At 46.6% G+C, this 17,514-nt stretch overlaps 1 protein-coding gene across 2 annotated transcripts in view; it reads right to left on the bottom strand.

Moving 5' to 3' along the window:
* Positions 1-17,514, bottom strand: part of TBCD (tubulin folding cofactor D) — a 133,971-nt gene that overhangs the window by 99,234 nt on the left and 17,223 nt on the right. For both annotated transcript variants that reach the window (XM_069954040.1, XM_069954039.1), the window contains exons 9-13: positions 9,376-9,421; positions 7,521-7,653; positions 5,340-5,476; positions 3,117-3,177; positions 1,211-1,285 (exon numbers count right to left, since the gene is read on the bottom strand). In XM_069954040.1, coding sequence (XP_069810141.1) covers positions 1,211-1,285; positions 3,117-3,177; positions 5,340-5,476; positions 7,521-7,653; positions 9,376-9,421 — 452 coding nt within the window. The remainder of the gene's footprint in view (positions 1-1,210; positions 1,286-3,116; positions 3,178-5,339; positions 5,477-7,520; positions 7,654-9,375; positions 9,422-17,514) is intronic.

Here is a 17,514-nt window from a genome sequence, read left to right as displayed (position 1 = left end):
TTATCGTCCTATGTAATAACACTCTAACTCTCCCTGTGACCTCCCCTAAAAGATCAATGCACTCCTCTCCTGACATCCTTTGTGCTGCTGGGACCCTGCTACTTCTCTATGTAACTCTCACCCTGTAACCTCCCTTATAGGATCAGCACACTCCTCTCCTGACATCCTCTGTGCTGCTGGGACCCTGCTCCTTCCTCTATGTAACTCTTCCCCTGTGACCTCCCCTATAAGATCAGCACAATCCTCTCCTGACATCCTCTGTGCTGCTGGAACCCTGCTCCTCCTCTATGTAACTCTCACCCTGTGACCTCCCCTATAAGATCAGCACACTCCACTTCTTACATCCTCTGTGCTGCTGGGACCCTGCTCCTTCCTCTATGTAACTCTCCCTGTGACCTCCCCTATAAGATCAGCACACTCCTCTCCTGACATCCTCTGTGCTGCTAAAAGACCCTGCTCTTTCCATTGAATATTTCAGGAGATGTCTATGTGGATTCTAAGAGAGGTTACACACAGTTAACCCAGGAGAGAAGTGTGCTGACCTTGCGAGCAGTCATAAATGGTGTAAAAAGAGGGCTCTACCTGCAGCACAGAGTATTTAAGAAATTAGGCATGCCCTGTGAGTACAGTAACATTAACATTTAAACAGTTTCGGAGCTACCTACATCATAATGAATGATGATGCCGGGAACTCCAAATCCTGTTCTGTAGCACATTGTCAGGTATGGACCTGTCCACTAATATGATATTGTTAGTGAGGATAGAGCTGCATGTGATATGGAAGAGATATGATGTAAGGATTGGCAGATGACAGACCTAGGAGGCGCTGGGGTCTCCTGTACAGACCTTCATCTCTCAGTGACATATAAATGGCCATACAGATAGATCAGATTTCTGGATATGGTTGGAGGGGGTGATACTGTATGTAAAGCGGAGCACAAGTCGACACAGGCCTCCAGGTGCAAGGCAACCGCTATGCAAATCCTGCTAACATTTTACAACTAACAGATGTTCTCACATATCTCACCCCGCTATAACCTGGGACGTGATATCACTACATCTGTCCTCTCATAACTGGTGAGCAGCTGGAAGAAGAAGACTCCACCATGACAGTAAGGATCCTTCTGATCTGTGAGATCCTCAGCAAGGATTCCTCCAGTTACTAACCACCTGACAGATGTACTTGAACCATCCTGATCCTTAGGATTACCTAAAGCAGTCGAGCACAGAGCCTACAACATCATCAGCCAGCTCTCTGGGGAGCCTTCCCGTCAGCCTTCCGATCCTGGGGAAAGACAATGAATGAATGATCATTGAATGAATGAAGTTAAGGTCCTGCAGTCACATAAAGAAAATACAAGAAACAAATCCTCCAAGCTGTCTTCTCCTGTTACGATCTTGGGAGAGACAGCTCTCAGCTCAGCATCCATGTGTATCTGGTGTTGGGAGAGACAGCTCTAAGCTTAGCGTCCATGTGTATGGGATGTTGGGAGAGACAGCTCTAAGCTTAGCGTATGGGTTGTTGGGAGAGACAGCTCTCAGCTGAGAGTTCATATGTATGTGGTGGTCAGATGAGCTTTTATGTGTATGGGGTACTAGGAGAGATAGCTTTCAACTTAGCAATCATGAGTATGGAGGCTTATGGAGAGACAGCTGCTAGTTGGTGGGATCAGGAGAGAAGGCTGTCAGATGAGTGTCCATGTGTATTGTGGGATCAGGAGAGAAGGCTGCCTGCGGAGTGTCCATGTGTATGGGGTGTTAGGAGAGATGGCTGTCAGTTGAGCATCCATGTGTATTAAGTATTGGGAGAGATAGCTGCCAGATGAGAGTCCATGCGTATTGTGGCATCAGGAGAGAAAGCTGTCAGCTGCTCAGTATTCATGTGTACGGGGGTTTAGGAGGGATGGCTGCCAGATGGGTGTCCATATGTATGGTGGGATCAGGAGAGAAAGCTGTCTGATGAGAGTCCATGTGTATGGAGGGATCAGGAGAGAAAGCTGCCAGATGAGTGTCCATGTGTACGGTGGGATCAGGAGAAAAGGCTGTCAGCTCAGTGTTCATGTGTATGGGGGATCAGGAGAGAAGGCTGTCAGTTCAGTGTCCATATGTATGGTGGGATCAGGAGAGATGGCTGTCAGCTCAGTGTTCATGTGTATGGGGGATCAGGAGAGATGGCTGTCAGTTCAGTGTCCATATGTACAGTGGGATCAGGAGAGATGGCTGTAAGTTCAGTGTTCATGTGTATGGGGGATCAGGAGAGAAGGCTGTCAGCTCAGTGTTCATGTGTATGGTGGGATCAGGAGAGATGGCTGTCAGCTCAGTGTTCATGTGTATGGGGGATCATGAGAGAAGGCTGTCAGCTCAGTGTTCATGTGTATGGGGTATCAGGAGAGAAGGCTGTCAGTTCAGTGTCCATATGTATGGTGGGATCAGGAGGGATGGCTGTCAGCTCAGTGTCCATGTGTATGGGGGATCAGGAGAGATGGTTGTCATTTCAGTGTCCAGGTGTACAGTGGGATCGGGAGACATGGCTGTCAGATGAGCGTCCATGTGTATGGTGGGATCAGGATAGATATGACTGCCAGGTGGGCATCCGTGTGTATAAGGTACTGTGTGAGATAGCTGTCAGCTGAGCATCCATGTGTATGTTGGGATCGGGGCAGAATCACTTCTTTGCCATTAGGTAAACTTAAATGAGAACCACTCTCCTCTTTCATACCTGCTGCTGGGCACCTTAATATGGCCCCTCTTGCAGTTATCAGAGTTTTTCCAGGGTCCTAAATGCATAGCACCTGGGTCTAGAAAAGCTGACTGACACCTCATTCTGGTTGTTACCCAGCTTTCCTCCAGGGAATGCTCTTTTTTATGGGAGTTTGTGATGCACAGGATGCACTGGGCACAATGTGCAAGAGCTGGATTTGGTTGCAGATTGTTACAAGGAAGTAGAGGGAGCAAACAAAGCCAGCAATGCCCCGAGGGCTCAGCAAATTTCACTACAATGATGTTTGCTCTGCCAACTGTGAGAGACCTTTAACGGTTGGACAAGAAAAACAGAATAAATAAAAATTAATCTTTTAACCACTATTTACTATACAGCGTGAAGCAGGTTGGCCTACCCTTTTGCTGCAGACCATCGCACAATGGTGTCTTTGTCCTTCAGCCCCACTAGCAACTGCTCTGTAAGGAGACACAAAGTGAGAAGATTACAGGAAAGTAAGCACTAATACCCTGCAGAGCTGGCACCATGGAAGATCGATTTCAGTAAGAAATATCCCTTACTGGGGACAGGGCTCTAGTTTAAGTAGAAAAGTCTTAAAGTTGGGGGAGCTGTAGCACTGAAGTCTATGGAAAATATAAAGTGGTGGTGAAAAGTGGTACTGCAGATGATTGCAAATGTACACACTCTACAGATACCCTCTTGGATAATGTGTGTGGGGGAAACAGTGAAACACTGGGATTTCCGTATGTTCCTATAGTAAGGTTATCACTTTAGCAACAGATCATTGAGCAGGACAGCGACAGCCAGCTTAGCACTGATAGAGACAAATCCTGATACTGATCCGTTTGCCCCAGGCACAGTATGTCTCCCTCGTGTAGCTTCGGGCAATGAAGAGTGAAGGCAGAGAACATAGTGTGCACATTGCTCGGGACCTGCTATGTTTTCTGCTTTCACTCTTCAGCTCCGGCAGCTACATCAGGGACAGAGTAGGCCCAACAAAGTGAACCAGGTAAAACAGGCACAGAGTCAGCACCTGCGGCAGAGGTGGTACTCAAGTGTACTCTAGTACAGCAATTCTAGGCATGACAGAACAGCACCTTATACCAGAGTGTATCCTGATACAGCATCGCTAGACATGTCAGACCAGCGCCTTATAACCCAGTGTATCCTGGTAAAGAATCGCCAGACATGTCAGACCAGCGCCTTACATCCCAGTATAACCTGGTACAGCACCACCAGACATGTCAGACCAGGGTCTTATATCCCAGTATAACCTGGTACAGCACCGCCAGACATGTCAGACCAGCGCCTTATATCCCAGTATAACCTGGTACAGCACCTCCAGACATGTTAGACCAGCGCCTTATATCCCAGTATAACCTGGTACAGCACCGCCAGACATGTCAGACCAGTGCCTTATATCCCAGTATAACCTGGTACAGCACCACCAGACATGTCAGACCAGTGCCTTATATCCCAGTATAACCTGGTACAGCACCGCCAGACATGTCAGACCAGTGCCTTATATCCCAGTATAACCTGGTACAGCACCACCAGACATGTCAGACCAGCGCCTTATATCCCAGTATAACCTGGTACAGCACCTCCAGACATGTTAGACCAGCGCCTTATATCCCAGTATAACCTGGTACAGCACCGCCAGACATGTCAGACCAGTGCCTTATATCCCAGTATAACCTGGTACAGCACCACCAGACAGGTCAGACCAGTGCCTTATATCCCAGTATAACCTGGTACAGCACCTCCAGACATGTTAGACCAGCGCCTTATATCCCAGTATAACCTGGTACAGCACCACCAGACAGGTCAGACCAGTGCCTTATATCCCAGTATAACCTGGTACAGCACCACCAGACATGTCAGACCAGTGCCTTATATCCCAGTATAACCTGGTACAGCACCACCAGACATGTCAGACCAGGGCCTTATATCCCAGTATAAGCTGGTACAGCACCACCAGACATGTCAGACCAGCGCCTTATATCCCAGTATAACCTGGTACAGCACCACCAGACATGTCAGACCAGCACCTTATATCCCAGTATAACCTGGCACAGCACCTCCAGACATGTCAGACCAGTGCCTTATATCCCAGCATAACCTGGTACAGCACCTCCAGACATGTCAGACCAGCGCCTTATATCGCAGTGCATTCGGACACAGAACCGCCAGACATGTCAGACCTTATATCCCAGTATAACCTGGTACAGCACCTCCAGACATGTCAGACCAGCGCCTTATATCGCAGTATAACCTGGTACAGCACCTCCAGACATGTCAGACCAGCGCCTTATATCCCAGTATAACCTGGTACAGCACCTCCAGACATGTCAGACCAGCGCCTTATATCGCAGTTCATCCGGACACAGAACCGCCAGACATGTCAGACCTTATATCCCAGTATAACCTGGTACAGCACCACCAGACATGTCAGACCTTATATCCCAGTATAACCTGGTACAGCACCTCCAGACATGTCAGACCAGTGCCTTATATCCCAGTATAACCTGGTACAGCACCTCCAGACATGTCAGATCAGCACCTTATATCCTAGTATAACCTGTAAGATGTAAACTACAACTCCCAGATCACTACGTACCGACTACATTCTCAATCTCCTCAGGGATATCATACTCCTCATCCGTATCATTGGGGGAAATGGCTGTGGCAGAGCCTTGGTTGCTGGCAGAAGTCTGGAGCAAATTTGCAGCTAAAGACCTTGATCCACGCTGATACCTGGGTACAAACACAGAAAACAGTAATCATTTCCCCTAAGGGTGCGTTTACACGTAACATTTCCACAGCGGATCTCTCGCCGCAAATTTGCAGCAAGTTCCGCTGCGGATCCCTTCCCTGTACGCCCTATGGGCAGACAAACAGCATGACAGCAGCCTGCCCCGTTAACCCTCCGCCGCCGGAGCCAATACATCACCTGGTCCCCGCTCCGGCTTTCTTCGGGGCTCCCGGTGTCTTCACGGCCTGCTCAGCCAATCAGTGCGCTGCAGCGGGGCAGTGCACTGATTGGCCGAGCAGGACGTGTCGGGATCCCCTGAAGCAAGCTGGAGCAGGGACAAGGTGAAGTATACGGTCCGGCAGCAGGGGGTTATCGGGGCAGGCTGCTGTCAAACTCCCATGTACGCGGATGTACATCCTGCTGTGAGTTTGTCTGCCCATAGGGCGTACAGGGCACGGAACCGCAGCGGATCTCACTGCAAATTCGCAGCGAGAAATCCGCTGCGGATCCGTTACATGTGAACACACTTTAAAGGATGTAAGGTCCATGTGACACAACTACCCCAACATTAGGTTGGGGTCCCTAGTCTCCTGAGATCAGTGGTCCCTAGTCTCCTGAGATCAGTGTCCTAAGTGTGCACACTGTTGCCCCATTTTGCTGTTTTTGGCACCTCTCACAGACAATGGATTATTCTCCATTCCAGCACAAGACTCAAGACCCATGCATTAATAGGAAAGACCTGATGAAGACCAATCTTAGGGGCTCAGGAAGCTAAGACATGAAGAGCTGTTGTCACATGGAGAAAGCACTGGGGTCTCTCCAGGCAAACAGCTCCTCATAGCTCAGTATCCTGAATCCCCAGGTGATAAGCAGTGGCCCAGAGGTGGAAAAAAACCCAGACAGTTTCTCGCGACGGGAAAGATGTAAGGGGAAGGCGTCGTCAGGGATGGACACTCCGATTCTGTAGCCAGTGGCCGCTTCATTCTGCATAGTAAAGGCCGTACAATGCGGGCTCTGCGAGAACCTCTAAACCAGTAATGGCGAAACAACACAGGGATTAGAGGAGGGCGGTGGGCGAGAATGGTCTCATGTACACTCAGCGCTGCCAGGGGCCAGTAAAAGCTGAGCTTCCCGTGTGTCAGGGCCTGAGTAAAGCTGCCCGACCTGTTCAGCAACGTCGCTCTATTTGCATTAAAGAGGACTCATCTCTCAACAGGGACTTTTCGGGATTTTTTTCCCAGTGTTTGTTGCTTAGGACTGTATCACTCTATAGCAAATCCCACATCAAACACTTACAACCCCTCCCATGTGGAGACCCCTACCACTTTTGAGGAAAAGGGGTCCCCTATTCTCTATTACTAGGTACAGGGGATGTGTTTTGATTACAGAGAAGAGTTGTGTGGGCAGGACAGCCATTATGATTTAGTGAGGTCAACTATTCTCTATCAGGTACAGAGGTGTTTTCTGAATACAGAGAAGAGTGGGGGCGCAGCACAGCCGTTGTGATTAGTGGGGTCCCCTATACTCATCAGGTACAGGGGATGTTTTCTGATTCTTGAAGAAAAGTCGGTAATCCAGCACTTAATGCAGAGTTGTACATTATTCGTTCAAATGCAGTATATACAATGGAACACTTAAGTGCAGTGACCCCACTGTGGGGCCACTGTGGGGTCACTGCACTTAGGTGTTCCGTTGTATATACTGCATTTGAATGAATAAAGTACAACTCTCTGCATTAAGTGCTGGATTACCGACTTTTCTTCCAAGGGCTGTATACTTACGCATTGGCCAAATCCGAGTCCGGGCACCAGAAAGGTACTGATCGATGAGCTGACACTATGTTCTCTATGATGTTTTCTGATTACAGAGAAGAGTGCAGGGCGCAGGACAGCCATTATGATCAGTGGGGTCCCCTATTCTCTATTACCAGGTACAGGGGATGTTTCCTGATTACAGAGAAGGGGAGGGGGCACAGGACAGCCATTGTGAGTGGTGGCCCTGACCAACCGACTACAATCCATACTTTCATGTATACAAATGGCATACCTCCAATTGGCCACCTTGGGTTTGAGGAAGATAAGCCCCAGACGCTGGACTAGCTTGACCCCCAGCTTGCGGAGTACGGTTTGGTTGCTGTCACAAAGCTTGCAGTTATCCAAGGCGTTCAGAACGGTTGCGGCTGTAATACATATAAGGGAGAGATGGAACGTTTCCAACATGTATACATGAAGATGGCGACGTAAGACTAACCATCTGCCCCTCAATGGCTGGTAACTGGAAACAATACATAGACATGGCACTGCTGAATGTAATCCACTGCTCCCTGTTATCAGCCATAGCAACCTGGGGGGCACTGACTAGAGGACAGGTGACTGCAATGTATTGCTCTGTTACCAGCCATTTCAGGCTAGTGAGAGGACCCACTATAAAGTAACCGGAGGAGCAGACAACTGCTTTATGTTATATCCTATGTGTGATGGATCATAACATGGCTGCATACAGGCAGACATAGCTTGTTGTTACAAACCAACATTTCACAGCTGAGGGTCTGTTACACTTGTATCCAGTCTATACAATCCTCTGTTAGCTAGACGGCCTGAACCGCTTTAGCCCACAGAGGGTTGTCCAGACTAGATATGACTGTACCAAACCCTCAGCTGTGCAGATTCTCAGCCTCTGGAGGTAAACAAGAACATTCATATTCACTGTCAACAAACAAAAATCTTATATAAATAATGAGGAGATAAATGTGTACATTTTTTTTTTAAACTTGCAAAGAAAACTTTGTAAATGAAGACATTTTGGGAACAATCCTTATAGGAAAACCTCTCCCAGGTTACAGATGTGGTGGGAGACAATGAATTAGGAGTCCAGGGCGGGAACGGGCAGCTCCACTCCGGGAAACTAAATAGGAAAGCGGGAAAGAGAGAGGGAAGACGGGCCGGCAGGAGGTAGACAGACAGGCCTGCAGACTGGAGGGAGACCAAGGGAAGGGGCGGGAAAGGAGGACAACAAAGAGAAGGAGCCTCAGGCTGATCACTGCGTTTACTGGGGAACATGGAGAAGTCCTATGATCGGGACCCCCACTACTGGTGGATGTGCTTTACATGGACTCAATGAGCACCGTCCAAAGGTCCAAATAAAATAAACAATATTCTATCTAGGAAAGCTGGGTTACATGGATTCAATGGGCACAATGAGGTCCCCCTTAAAAAAAACATTAAAAGCTGACTTTTATCATATCGCTTCCTGGAAAAGCTGGGTGAAAACCAAACTGACCACTATTATGGTTTTTCAAGACTACTGAACAGTAAACATACCCAGTGAGGCAATGGTACTGCATGCATATCACCACTAGAAACGCTTAACGACAATCTATATTTGTGTGACAATCACCCAGCTTTACCACCATCAAAACATAAAAAAATCCTTTTCAGAGATGTTCTATGAGTGATAGTCTAGAACTTTAGGTCCTGTGCACACGGTAAGTCCTAGGGCAGTGGTGCACAGCACGTGGATCTCAGGCTGTTGCCAAACTACTATGAGGGGCATTGTAGTTTTGCAACAGCTGGAAGGCCACAGGTTATGCACCACTGTTCTAGGGCAAAGTTCTCCAACCTGTGGCAAAACTGCAACTAGATTACACATTAGAGCAGTGTTCTCTAACCTGTAGCTATCCAGTTATTGCAAAGTCCCATCATAACTGGCTGTTTGGGCATGCTGTGTGTTGTAGTTCTGCAATAGTTAGACAGATTGGGGGCCAAAACCCCAGGTTTCCTATGTGGATTTTCATTCTGCATGTCGGAAATGGATAATGAGTGTCAGTGGTTGTTTTTTTTGTACAACCAGGCTTGTTATGACTTCCACGCTAAGGTTTGCACAAACACATTGGTGGACTCACCGTAGGGCAAGCAATCTTCTCTTTTGCCATGTTTGAAAAGCTGGGCCTGCAACAAAGACAAAAAGCTTCGATGAATGTACTACACATCCCATCCGCCCCTTCGGAACACACAGGTTGATGACCTGATGGGGATGTAAATTTTCTAAACATTGCCCCCCCAAGAACCCATGCTGATTTGTTGCATGTGATCACCTGACCTACTTGCTGGCTGTTTCCTTCAGAGCTTTCCTCATTATTTGCATACCAGAGATGGGCCGTTTGCGTTGTACGGAGGAGAAGATTTGACCTAATTTACTCTAAAAACATGTAATTATGCCCGGGCTGGCAAGGTGCCAGGCAGAATGACTTCCCAAGTGTTAATAAAACGCATTCCAAGCGGTGGAGAAACAGACAGGCTCCGCTCTTGGCGTGCATTCCTAGTAATGCGGCACATTCCCGCGATCAGCGCGGGGAAACGGCAACGGAGACGATCAGGAGAAAGCTAAATAATGCCTCATTTATCTGTCCTCACATTCCAAAGCCATGAAGCGACGGGGACAGCGGCAATACGGAAAATCACCACCTCACCGACCGTCCCAATCTTACCAGAACAGTCAATTCCAGAGTCGTCTCCTGCTAGAATTCTATTCAGCTGCTTTATTGTAATAGCTGATCCTGGGAAAGCTGGATGGCATCCAATATGGCTGCCAACACAAATTTAAGGCTCAAACCTACCAAGCCTCTGGTTTATTGAAAATGTGTAGGGCAGTACTGCCTCAGGCTTGGTTCACAAGGCTCAACTGTACAGCCACTAAATTAGGCACTGCCATGGGTACATCAAGCACCCCTAAAATAAACCAACCAATTAATGGAGAAGCTGAACTGGAAAACTTTTCTGCTCTTCTCCAAAAATAGCGCCACTTTAGTCCATTGGTCTTGTCTGGTATTGAAGCCAAAAGAGGATAGAGTCAGCCATGTTTTTCTATTTCAGGACAACGTAATCAAAAACAAAAAGGACTAAGCTACGGTGAAACAGGGCTATAAAGAGTCCACTAAATACCCTAAGAAATTAACCTAAGGAATCAATCTCCATTTAAATCAATGTGACTTCCTTAACCAAGTATTAGCCTTCAGACTGGAAAAACATGGCTACCTTCTTCTGGAACTGGAAGCCAATCTGACATTAAAATATGCTGTCATAGAGGTCTAGGCCCCATCCCCTCTAGGTCGGTCCATTCCAATACCCACAGAGGGGGCGGGGCCTAGATGCTGATGATGTCACTGAAGGGCAGGGCCTACACACAGTGCCAATGTGTGCGGGGAAAAGTGCTTGTGAAGCCCCACCATGGTTCCATAATCTGATAAAAAAAACCGATAAAAAGCAATTTTCATTGGACCAAGCGCCAAAAAATGTATTATAAAGTAAGGTATGAAAACTGCTGAATTTAGGCTTTACAACTGTGTAGAGAAGTCCTCATACAGAAAGAGGGTGACAGTATCACTTTAAGTAGCCCCTTCAAATATAACTGTCACTGGTTTTGCTGGCGCATGGTGTAACCATGGTGGTGTCTAACTCAAAGACAAATGTGGTGCCGATTCTGAAAGAAAGTAACCATGTTATCCAGTCTTGGATACCCCCCTTTAAATTAATGTAACTGTCACTGTTTGGTGGGTTTTGTGGGTGTACAAAGTACCTATGGAGTGCCTAATTCACACTACACTACTTAATTCTTTGGGCGGACGGCAGATTAAGCTTGAGAATATCATTGAGTCAATGGGAAAGATGGAACTTCAAGCAAAGTCCGCCGCGCGTCCTCTGTTTGAAATTTCTGAGCGTATTCCGTAGTGTGAACAGGATTTTGGAGCTGCAAGTCTATACCGCTACTTAGATGTCACGTCTTTAAGCACTGTACTGGCAGCAATATTATCATGCAGCTTTCCCAGGATCAGATATAAGTATGACGAATCATGGGCAACCCCTTTACATTGATGGAGTTGGTGTTGGCTATTTAGTGGGTGCATTATGTACCCATGGCTGTACCCAAATCTATAGATATGCTACTCTTACCTTTGACACAGCAAAGTACAGTCTCAGATTTGCCATATGGGGGGGTTAGGTTAAGCAGAGAGCTTGTACTGATAGTGTCCCTATAGCACTCATTAAAGAGAAACCTCTCCATTTCAATACACAAGAGGCAAGCCCTGGGATAATTAGATGCCCCCTATCCCTGTTATTAACATAAAAGCCCAGTAATTGCCTTGACTAATGCCATTAGCCATGCAAACAGTCCTCAGACCACCCCCTGTAAACACCTTACTGGTTGCATGCCACCTGGCGTCTTTATCAACACGTCCTCAATTTCTTAGAAAATTTTCAGTCCAGAGGGAAAGAGTTTCTGAAGAGTCACAAGGACACTATAAATGTGACATTGTGCACAGTGTGACAAACACAACCCTGGCATAGTACCCTGTGCTCCATGCCAAGCTTCAATTAATGTTAGGGCCCTGGGGCAAAGCACCTGCGCAGCTCAGACCCCGATGGCAAACAGAATATACAGGTGCATCTTAAGGAGGCAAGAGAAGGCTCAGAACAAATGCGCACGCTCATCATCCTAGGTTGAGCAGTTGCCCCTACAAATAGATGATAATGGTGTCCCCAGACTACAAAGAAACAAAACTTATCTCATATTCAAGGGGTTTCCAAGACCTGTCATGTGTTCATGGCTCTCAGTAGTAAAAGGGCCTATGTGTCAAGTTATTTCCAAACCAGCCAGGACTATGATGAAGGAAGATGGGTGCTCATGAAGCTCATCTGCACGTGTAACACTGGATAAGTCTACAGCCGCTGTCTCAACCCTGTACAAAGTGCTTGCTCTTAACTGGTCGTGGTTATTGGGTACATATGCACTTCATTATTGGTATCCTGTTACCGTAATAGAGAACTAAAGACAAAATGGGATGGTCAAGGTTGAACCACATCCTGATGGTGCCAAAGCCACGGGCCTGTTGGTGGATCCCATCAAAACTGTTGAAAGTCCATGTCAGTCAAATATTACGAAGAACGTTGTGATCTTGTAGGTTAATAACTCAATCCACCCAATACTATAAGAGGTGCCACACCTCAGCCTCCTCCACACAATTCTTCCATTTTATGGGTCCCCACTGTGGACGTTGTGAGAGACTCCCCAAGCTCCTCACTTTAAGTGTAGGTGGTGTCTGATCCGTGCCTGTAAGGAATGCATGCCCTGACACAGGGCTAAATTATAGCTTATTACTGCCATTAAATACCAAATGCCAACCAGTGCCACTTATATCGGATGACCTAAAAACCACGGGTATGACAGTACGACCCGGAGAGGAACGCTTACATAACCGTCCGTCAATTACGTAAAACCTGCCCTGCCACTCTCATGTTTGACATTTAGATATATGTATATGTAGGATTATTTGTCTCTTGGTACAATGCATTTCGAGGTGCATCATAAAAAATTAATGCACCATAATTCCAATTTGTACACGAGATTGAGACTCCATGCTTCCATATAATGCTGCTTTGTTATATAATACCAGTGCCCTATGGGCTCCCTAGTACTAGGGGCCTGCATGTGACAGCTCCCTATACACACCGCCTCAGGTTACCCAGATAACAGTCAAAACCCTCCAGTATACCCCCTGCTTGTTCAATGTCTGCAGAGATCATCTCTCATAATGCAATGCAGGAACAATAATGTAATGTATGTACACAGTGACCCCACCAGCAGAATAGTGAGTGCAGCTCTGGAGTATAATACAGGACGTAACTCAGGATCAGTACAGGATAAGTAACGGATCTGCTGAACTTACATATGTTATCTCTCTCTCTATCTATATATACACTTAAAGATGGTGTTGTAAGGTGGACACTCCCTTTAAGGGCCATTCATGCTGCAGAATCCTTTGTGTTCTGTCTTGATCAGAAAAACATTTGAAAAAGAAAATAAATTCTTCTCCTAGAAACAAAAGTACACCCCGGAGGCCACACACATTCTGTCCTCACTTCACACCCCCAGCAGATATTTGGGGACTCGAGGTAACATCCTGTGTGTTTTGCTGCCTCCGGGTCCCAGAACCGGACTGGGTTAAAGTCACCTGTTTACGCCGCCTGAAGCCTCGTCCGGGTACACTGCTTTATTTGACCAAGCCTCGGGGCAGAAAAAAAAAAATTCCAGAGGAAATATAAGTCGCTGTTCACATTCCCTCATGTAATTTTCTGCATACTTTAATGGCACAGCAAATATCTACCTGAGTGATCAGACAGGGCGAGTGCAGCAACGCACACAGTATGAAAATGAGGTAAGCAACGCTATCATTGCACTACAGAATATACTTCTACTTTCTAACATACGTTCTGGTTCTGTTCCTGCCTTCTGCTTGCTGTCAGTGAATGGGAACTTTCTTGTTCACATCCAGAAGCTGCAAAATCATACAGACTATATAAATCTGAAGCTTTGTTACCATTGTATCCTGTGTATCCCCTGTGAGCTGAAACTTTTTAATATACAATGATCTACACAGATACTGTATGATGTCACCAAGCTTTAATGGACACATCCCCCGTCTTTGATGATATCACATGGGGATCCATTTTGGTATAAAAGCATATTAAGACATTATAGCATCCATCTGGAGAACCACTTTAATTTGTGAGAGAAGTCAATATCTGTAGTGACTACCTCTGGGTTGCCATACACCTACCAGGACGCTCTGCACACAAGGCAGGGGCCCTTTAGGTGGCTCCTCTGAAGGTATGTAGGCCAGTCATGGTGCTGCTCATGTCACTATTATTCATAGCCCTCATTAAAGTGAATTGTTTTTCCAGTTCTAATGCTGGAGGCTACCTGAAGATGATGGCATCTGTGTCACGCAAGCAGCGGGTGTGACAACGCCTAGAGCCCTAACCTACCAAAGCCTTAATGACAGGGTGTTAAAGGTGTACCCTAAGACCACGAGAAGTCCGCTCCTGACGCAGACGCTGAGGATTATCCGCCGCTCCACCTGCGCACACTCTGCTGTCCCAACAGGATCTATGAATGTAATTCTAGGCATACAGTGAATGCTCATACATACATAGTCATTCAGGTCCTAGAGAAAGCTGGGTATCCATGGGATAAAGCTTTCAGCCATCTTCAGCGTCTCTGTAGAGAAGGTTGGGCACGCGCAGTGTGTAGCTCGCATTTCCGGGTTCCCGTTCTCATTTCTTTGGGCGGGAGCTCTAGCAGATAGACCCTTCAAGATCTCTTAGGGTCCTATTACACGGATCGATTTTTAACGATTAACGACTAACGATAAACAATCGCAAACGAGATTGTTTATCATTAACCTGAAATCATTCACCATATTTCACAGAACGATGATCGTTAGTTACTATGTTACTACGATCGTTATTGCGATTGTTACTATGATCGTTTACTCCTTCTGATCCCAGCAAAACAATGAACAATGCGCAATTACACTGAACGATTAGTGACAAAATGCGGGACTCGAGCGAACGAATGTGGAATTAGGGCGAACGATTAGCAAACAATTAACGATAATTTTAGGTTCAGATCTAAATCAACGATCAATGACATACGAACGATTTTTCGATCGTTGCGTGCAATTACACAGAACGATTATCGTTTAAATTCGAACGATATAACGATTTTTCGCACGATAATCGCCCCGTGTCATAGGGCCCTAAGTCAGGCCCTATTGCAAGAACTCACTGTGAACATATCCTTAGGGGTCTGATCACACAATACTGAAATACTGCAGCTTGGTTACAGATTTTCCCCAATTAACGTTAATAAAAAGCAAATCAGCATTTTGATTCTGTGTGAACATATCCTTAAAGGTTTATTTTCCATTTTGCTAATTTATTCCCTCTCCACAGGATAGGGGACGACTATCGGACTGCTGGGGCAACGGGGAACCCAGTCTCCCATTAGAGCGGAGCAGTTGGTCGTGCATGCATGTTACCACTCCATCCTAATGGGATCCCTAGTGACTGAACCCCCACAATCTGATAGTCAACCCCTATCCTGTGAATAGGGAATAACTCTGCAAGATTGGAAAACCCCTTTAAAATCCCTATCATTTATTGATGTGAAATTTTTCTGCATGGACAAAAAAGCCTAAAAAACACAAGTAAGAACTGTGATGAGGATTTCATCCGCTTTTCGCGAAGGATCTGCAGCAAAATACTCATTGTGCTTACAATGGTAAGCAAGAGGCCCCCGTTCGGGGAGTGCACCTGTGCGGCTGCCGCTGACAGGTGTGTAACAGGTGTATGAGAGCGGCGAGTGTCGCTGTGTAGTGAGCCGCACAAGCCCTGACAGGCAGAGCTGAGCTCAGAGTGTCGCTGCTGCTGCTACGCTGGAGATAGACCGGCTGTGCTGCAATGCAGGTGAGGAAATACTGTGCAAGCTGTGAGTGTAGGGATGAAGATGGTGGTGGTGGGTCTATGCATCATCATCACCTGTCAGCTTCTCTGGGAAGGCTAGGAAGCAGCATATACGATGACCTTTACAGCATTGTTTTCCAACCTGTGACTACCCAGCTGTTGCAGAACTACAACTCCCAGCATGCACTGACAGCAGAAGTGCTTGGAGTTGTAGTTGTGCAACAGCTGTCGTGTCACAGGTTGGGGAACCATGTCTCGATGTTATGTTCGCTATGCTACAGCCCTGTACATCATAACAGCCTGATGTAATATGTGTCATGTACTACTGCACAACTAAAACTGCCCTCGGAGAGACAATCAATACTCACCAATAACCTCCCAGCACAACACATGCCAGGCAGCAAATCTGTGTAGTTATGCAGTGATACTGCAGGGGAAAGTCTGGGGTCCATCACTGCACAAATATTTTCAAATCATTGCTACCCAGCTTTCCTGATCCCCAAATGGCACATTTCACCAATGGCACAGAAACAAAAAAAAAAACTATGCTTCACTACATACCATTCAGGAGACTGGAAAAGCTGAATAACAAATAAAGTCCTATTTTTTACAAGAGTAGAACCCTTAGCAGCAACCTTGTCTAACATCAATGAAGAGGGGGATGTATCACTGCACGTTTGCAATTTAGGACTCTAGGAAAGCTGGGTGACAGACATCTAAAGCAACTGCTATCCAGTTTTGCTTGGTCAGTGAATAGCATATTTATCTTATATCAATTTCAAGATTTTTTTTTTACTTCACTAATAAACGGCCTAGCAATTCAGGAGTCTGGGAAAGCTGGGTGATGACCTCTAGGTTGGGTTAACACTAGCCTCATAGGGTCTGTGTTACAGCTGCTCCTGGGTCAACGACTTGGCAACAATAAGCACGAAAAAAAGAAGTTAGGCCAGAGTGAACCGGACCTAAATGATGCCACACAGATTTCCAGACTCCTGAAAGGCCACGCTGTTTAGTGGTGAACCCTGCCATCCCCCCTAGAGGTTGTTGCCCACGGGTGACGCTCCAGCCTTGTTACTGCCTTCTGAGGGAAGGAGCGGCGAACGCACATCGGGGAAGGGGCTCGCAGGTTACGCCTCATTACCGACAATTAATACCCTTCAATGGGATAAGTAGGAGACAGATAACCTAAGAACATAAAGCCCATTAGTCGCACTAACCCTGTGATCCCTGGATTAGGAGCACAGGACGGCCCTGTCCAATGGAGAGCCATAATACACGTCTTATAAGTGGGAGAAGGAATTTTAGGATGGGAGGGACGCTCTGCGAGAAACTGGTCCGGACACTTCTCTCCTGCAGATCATGGGGAGGCTGCAAACTGGAGTTTCAAGTTGAAGTAAAGCCCCGCCATGATGGCCCATGACCCCCCATCATGTCATTGCCACTCCCCTCATCAGCTGCATTTACACGTGGCCGGACAGTAGAGGACAATCCTGATTCAATCACCCAGACCATTATCTGCTGCTGCTGTAACCCAACAGCTTACAATTAAAGGGCTCATCCAGGCCCATGTAAATTGAAGGGATTGTCCAGTTCTAAATAAATGAAGTGTAATCACTGTACAATGAACAGTTTGCGACTTCCAAACACAAAGGCTCAAAATTCTGCATAAACTTCAAGATCTCTACTTCTTGTCAGTGAATATGAAGATTCTTCATTGATTCCAGAGACTGTATACTAGT

Source organism: Dendropsophus ebraccatus, chromosome 14 (assembly GCF_027789765.1).
Source record: "Dendropsophus ebraccatus isolate aDenEbr1 chromosome 14, aDenEbr1.pat, whole genome shotgun sequence".
NCBI classification, from domain to species: domain Eukaryota; kingdom Metazoa; phylum Chordata; class Amphibia; order Anura; family Hylidae; genus Dendropsophus; species Dendropsophus ebraccatus.
The sequence above is the reverse complement of the archived record's forward strand: the minus strand, read 5'-3'. Positions and strand labels throughout refer to the sequence as shown.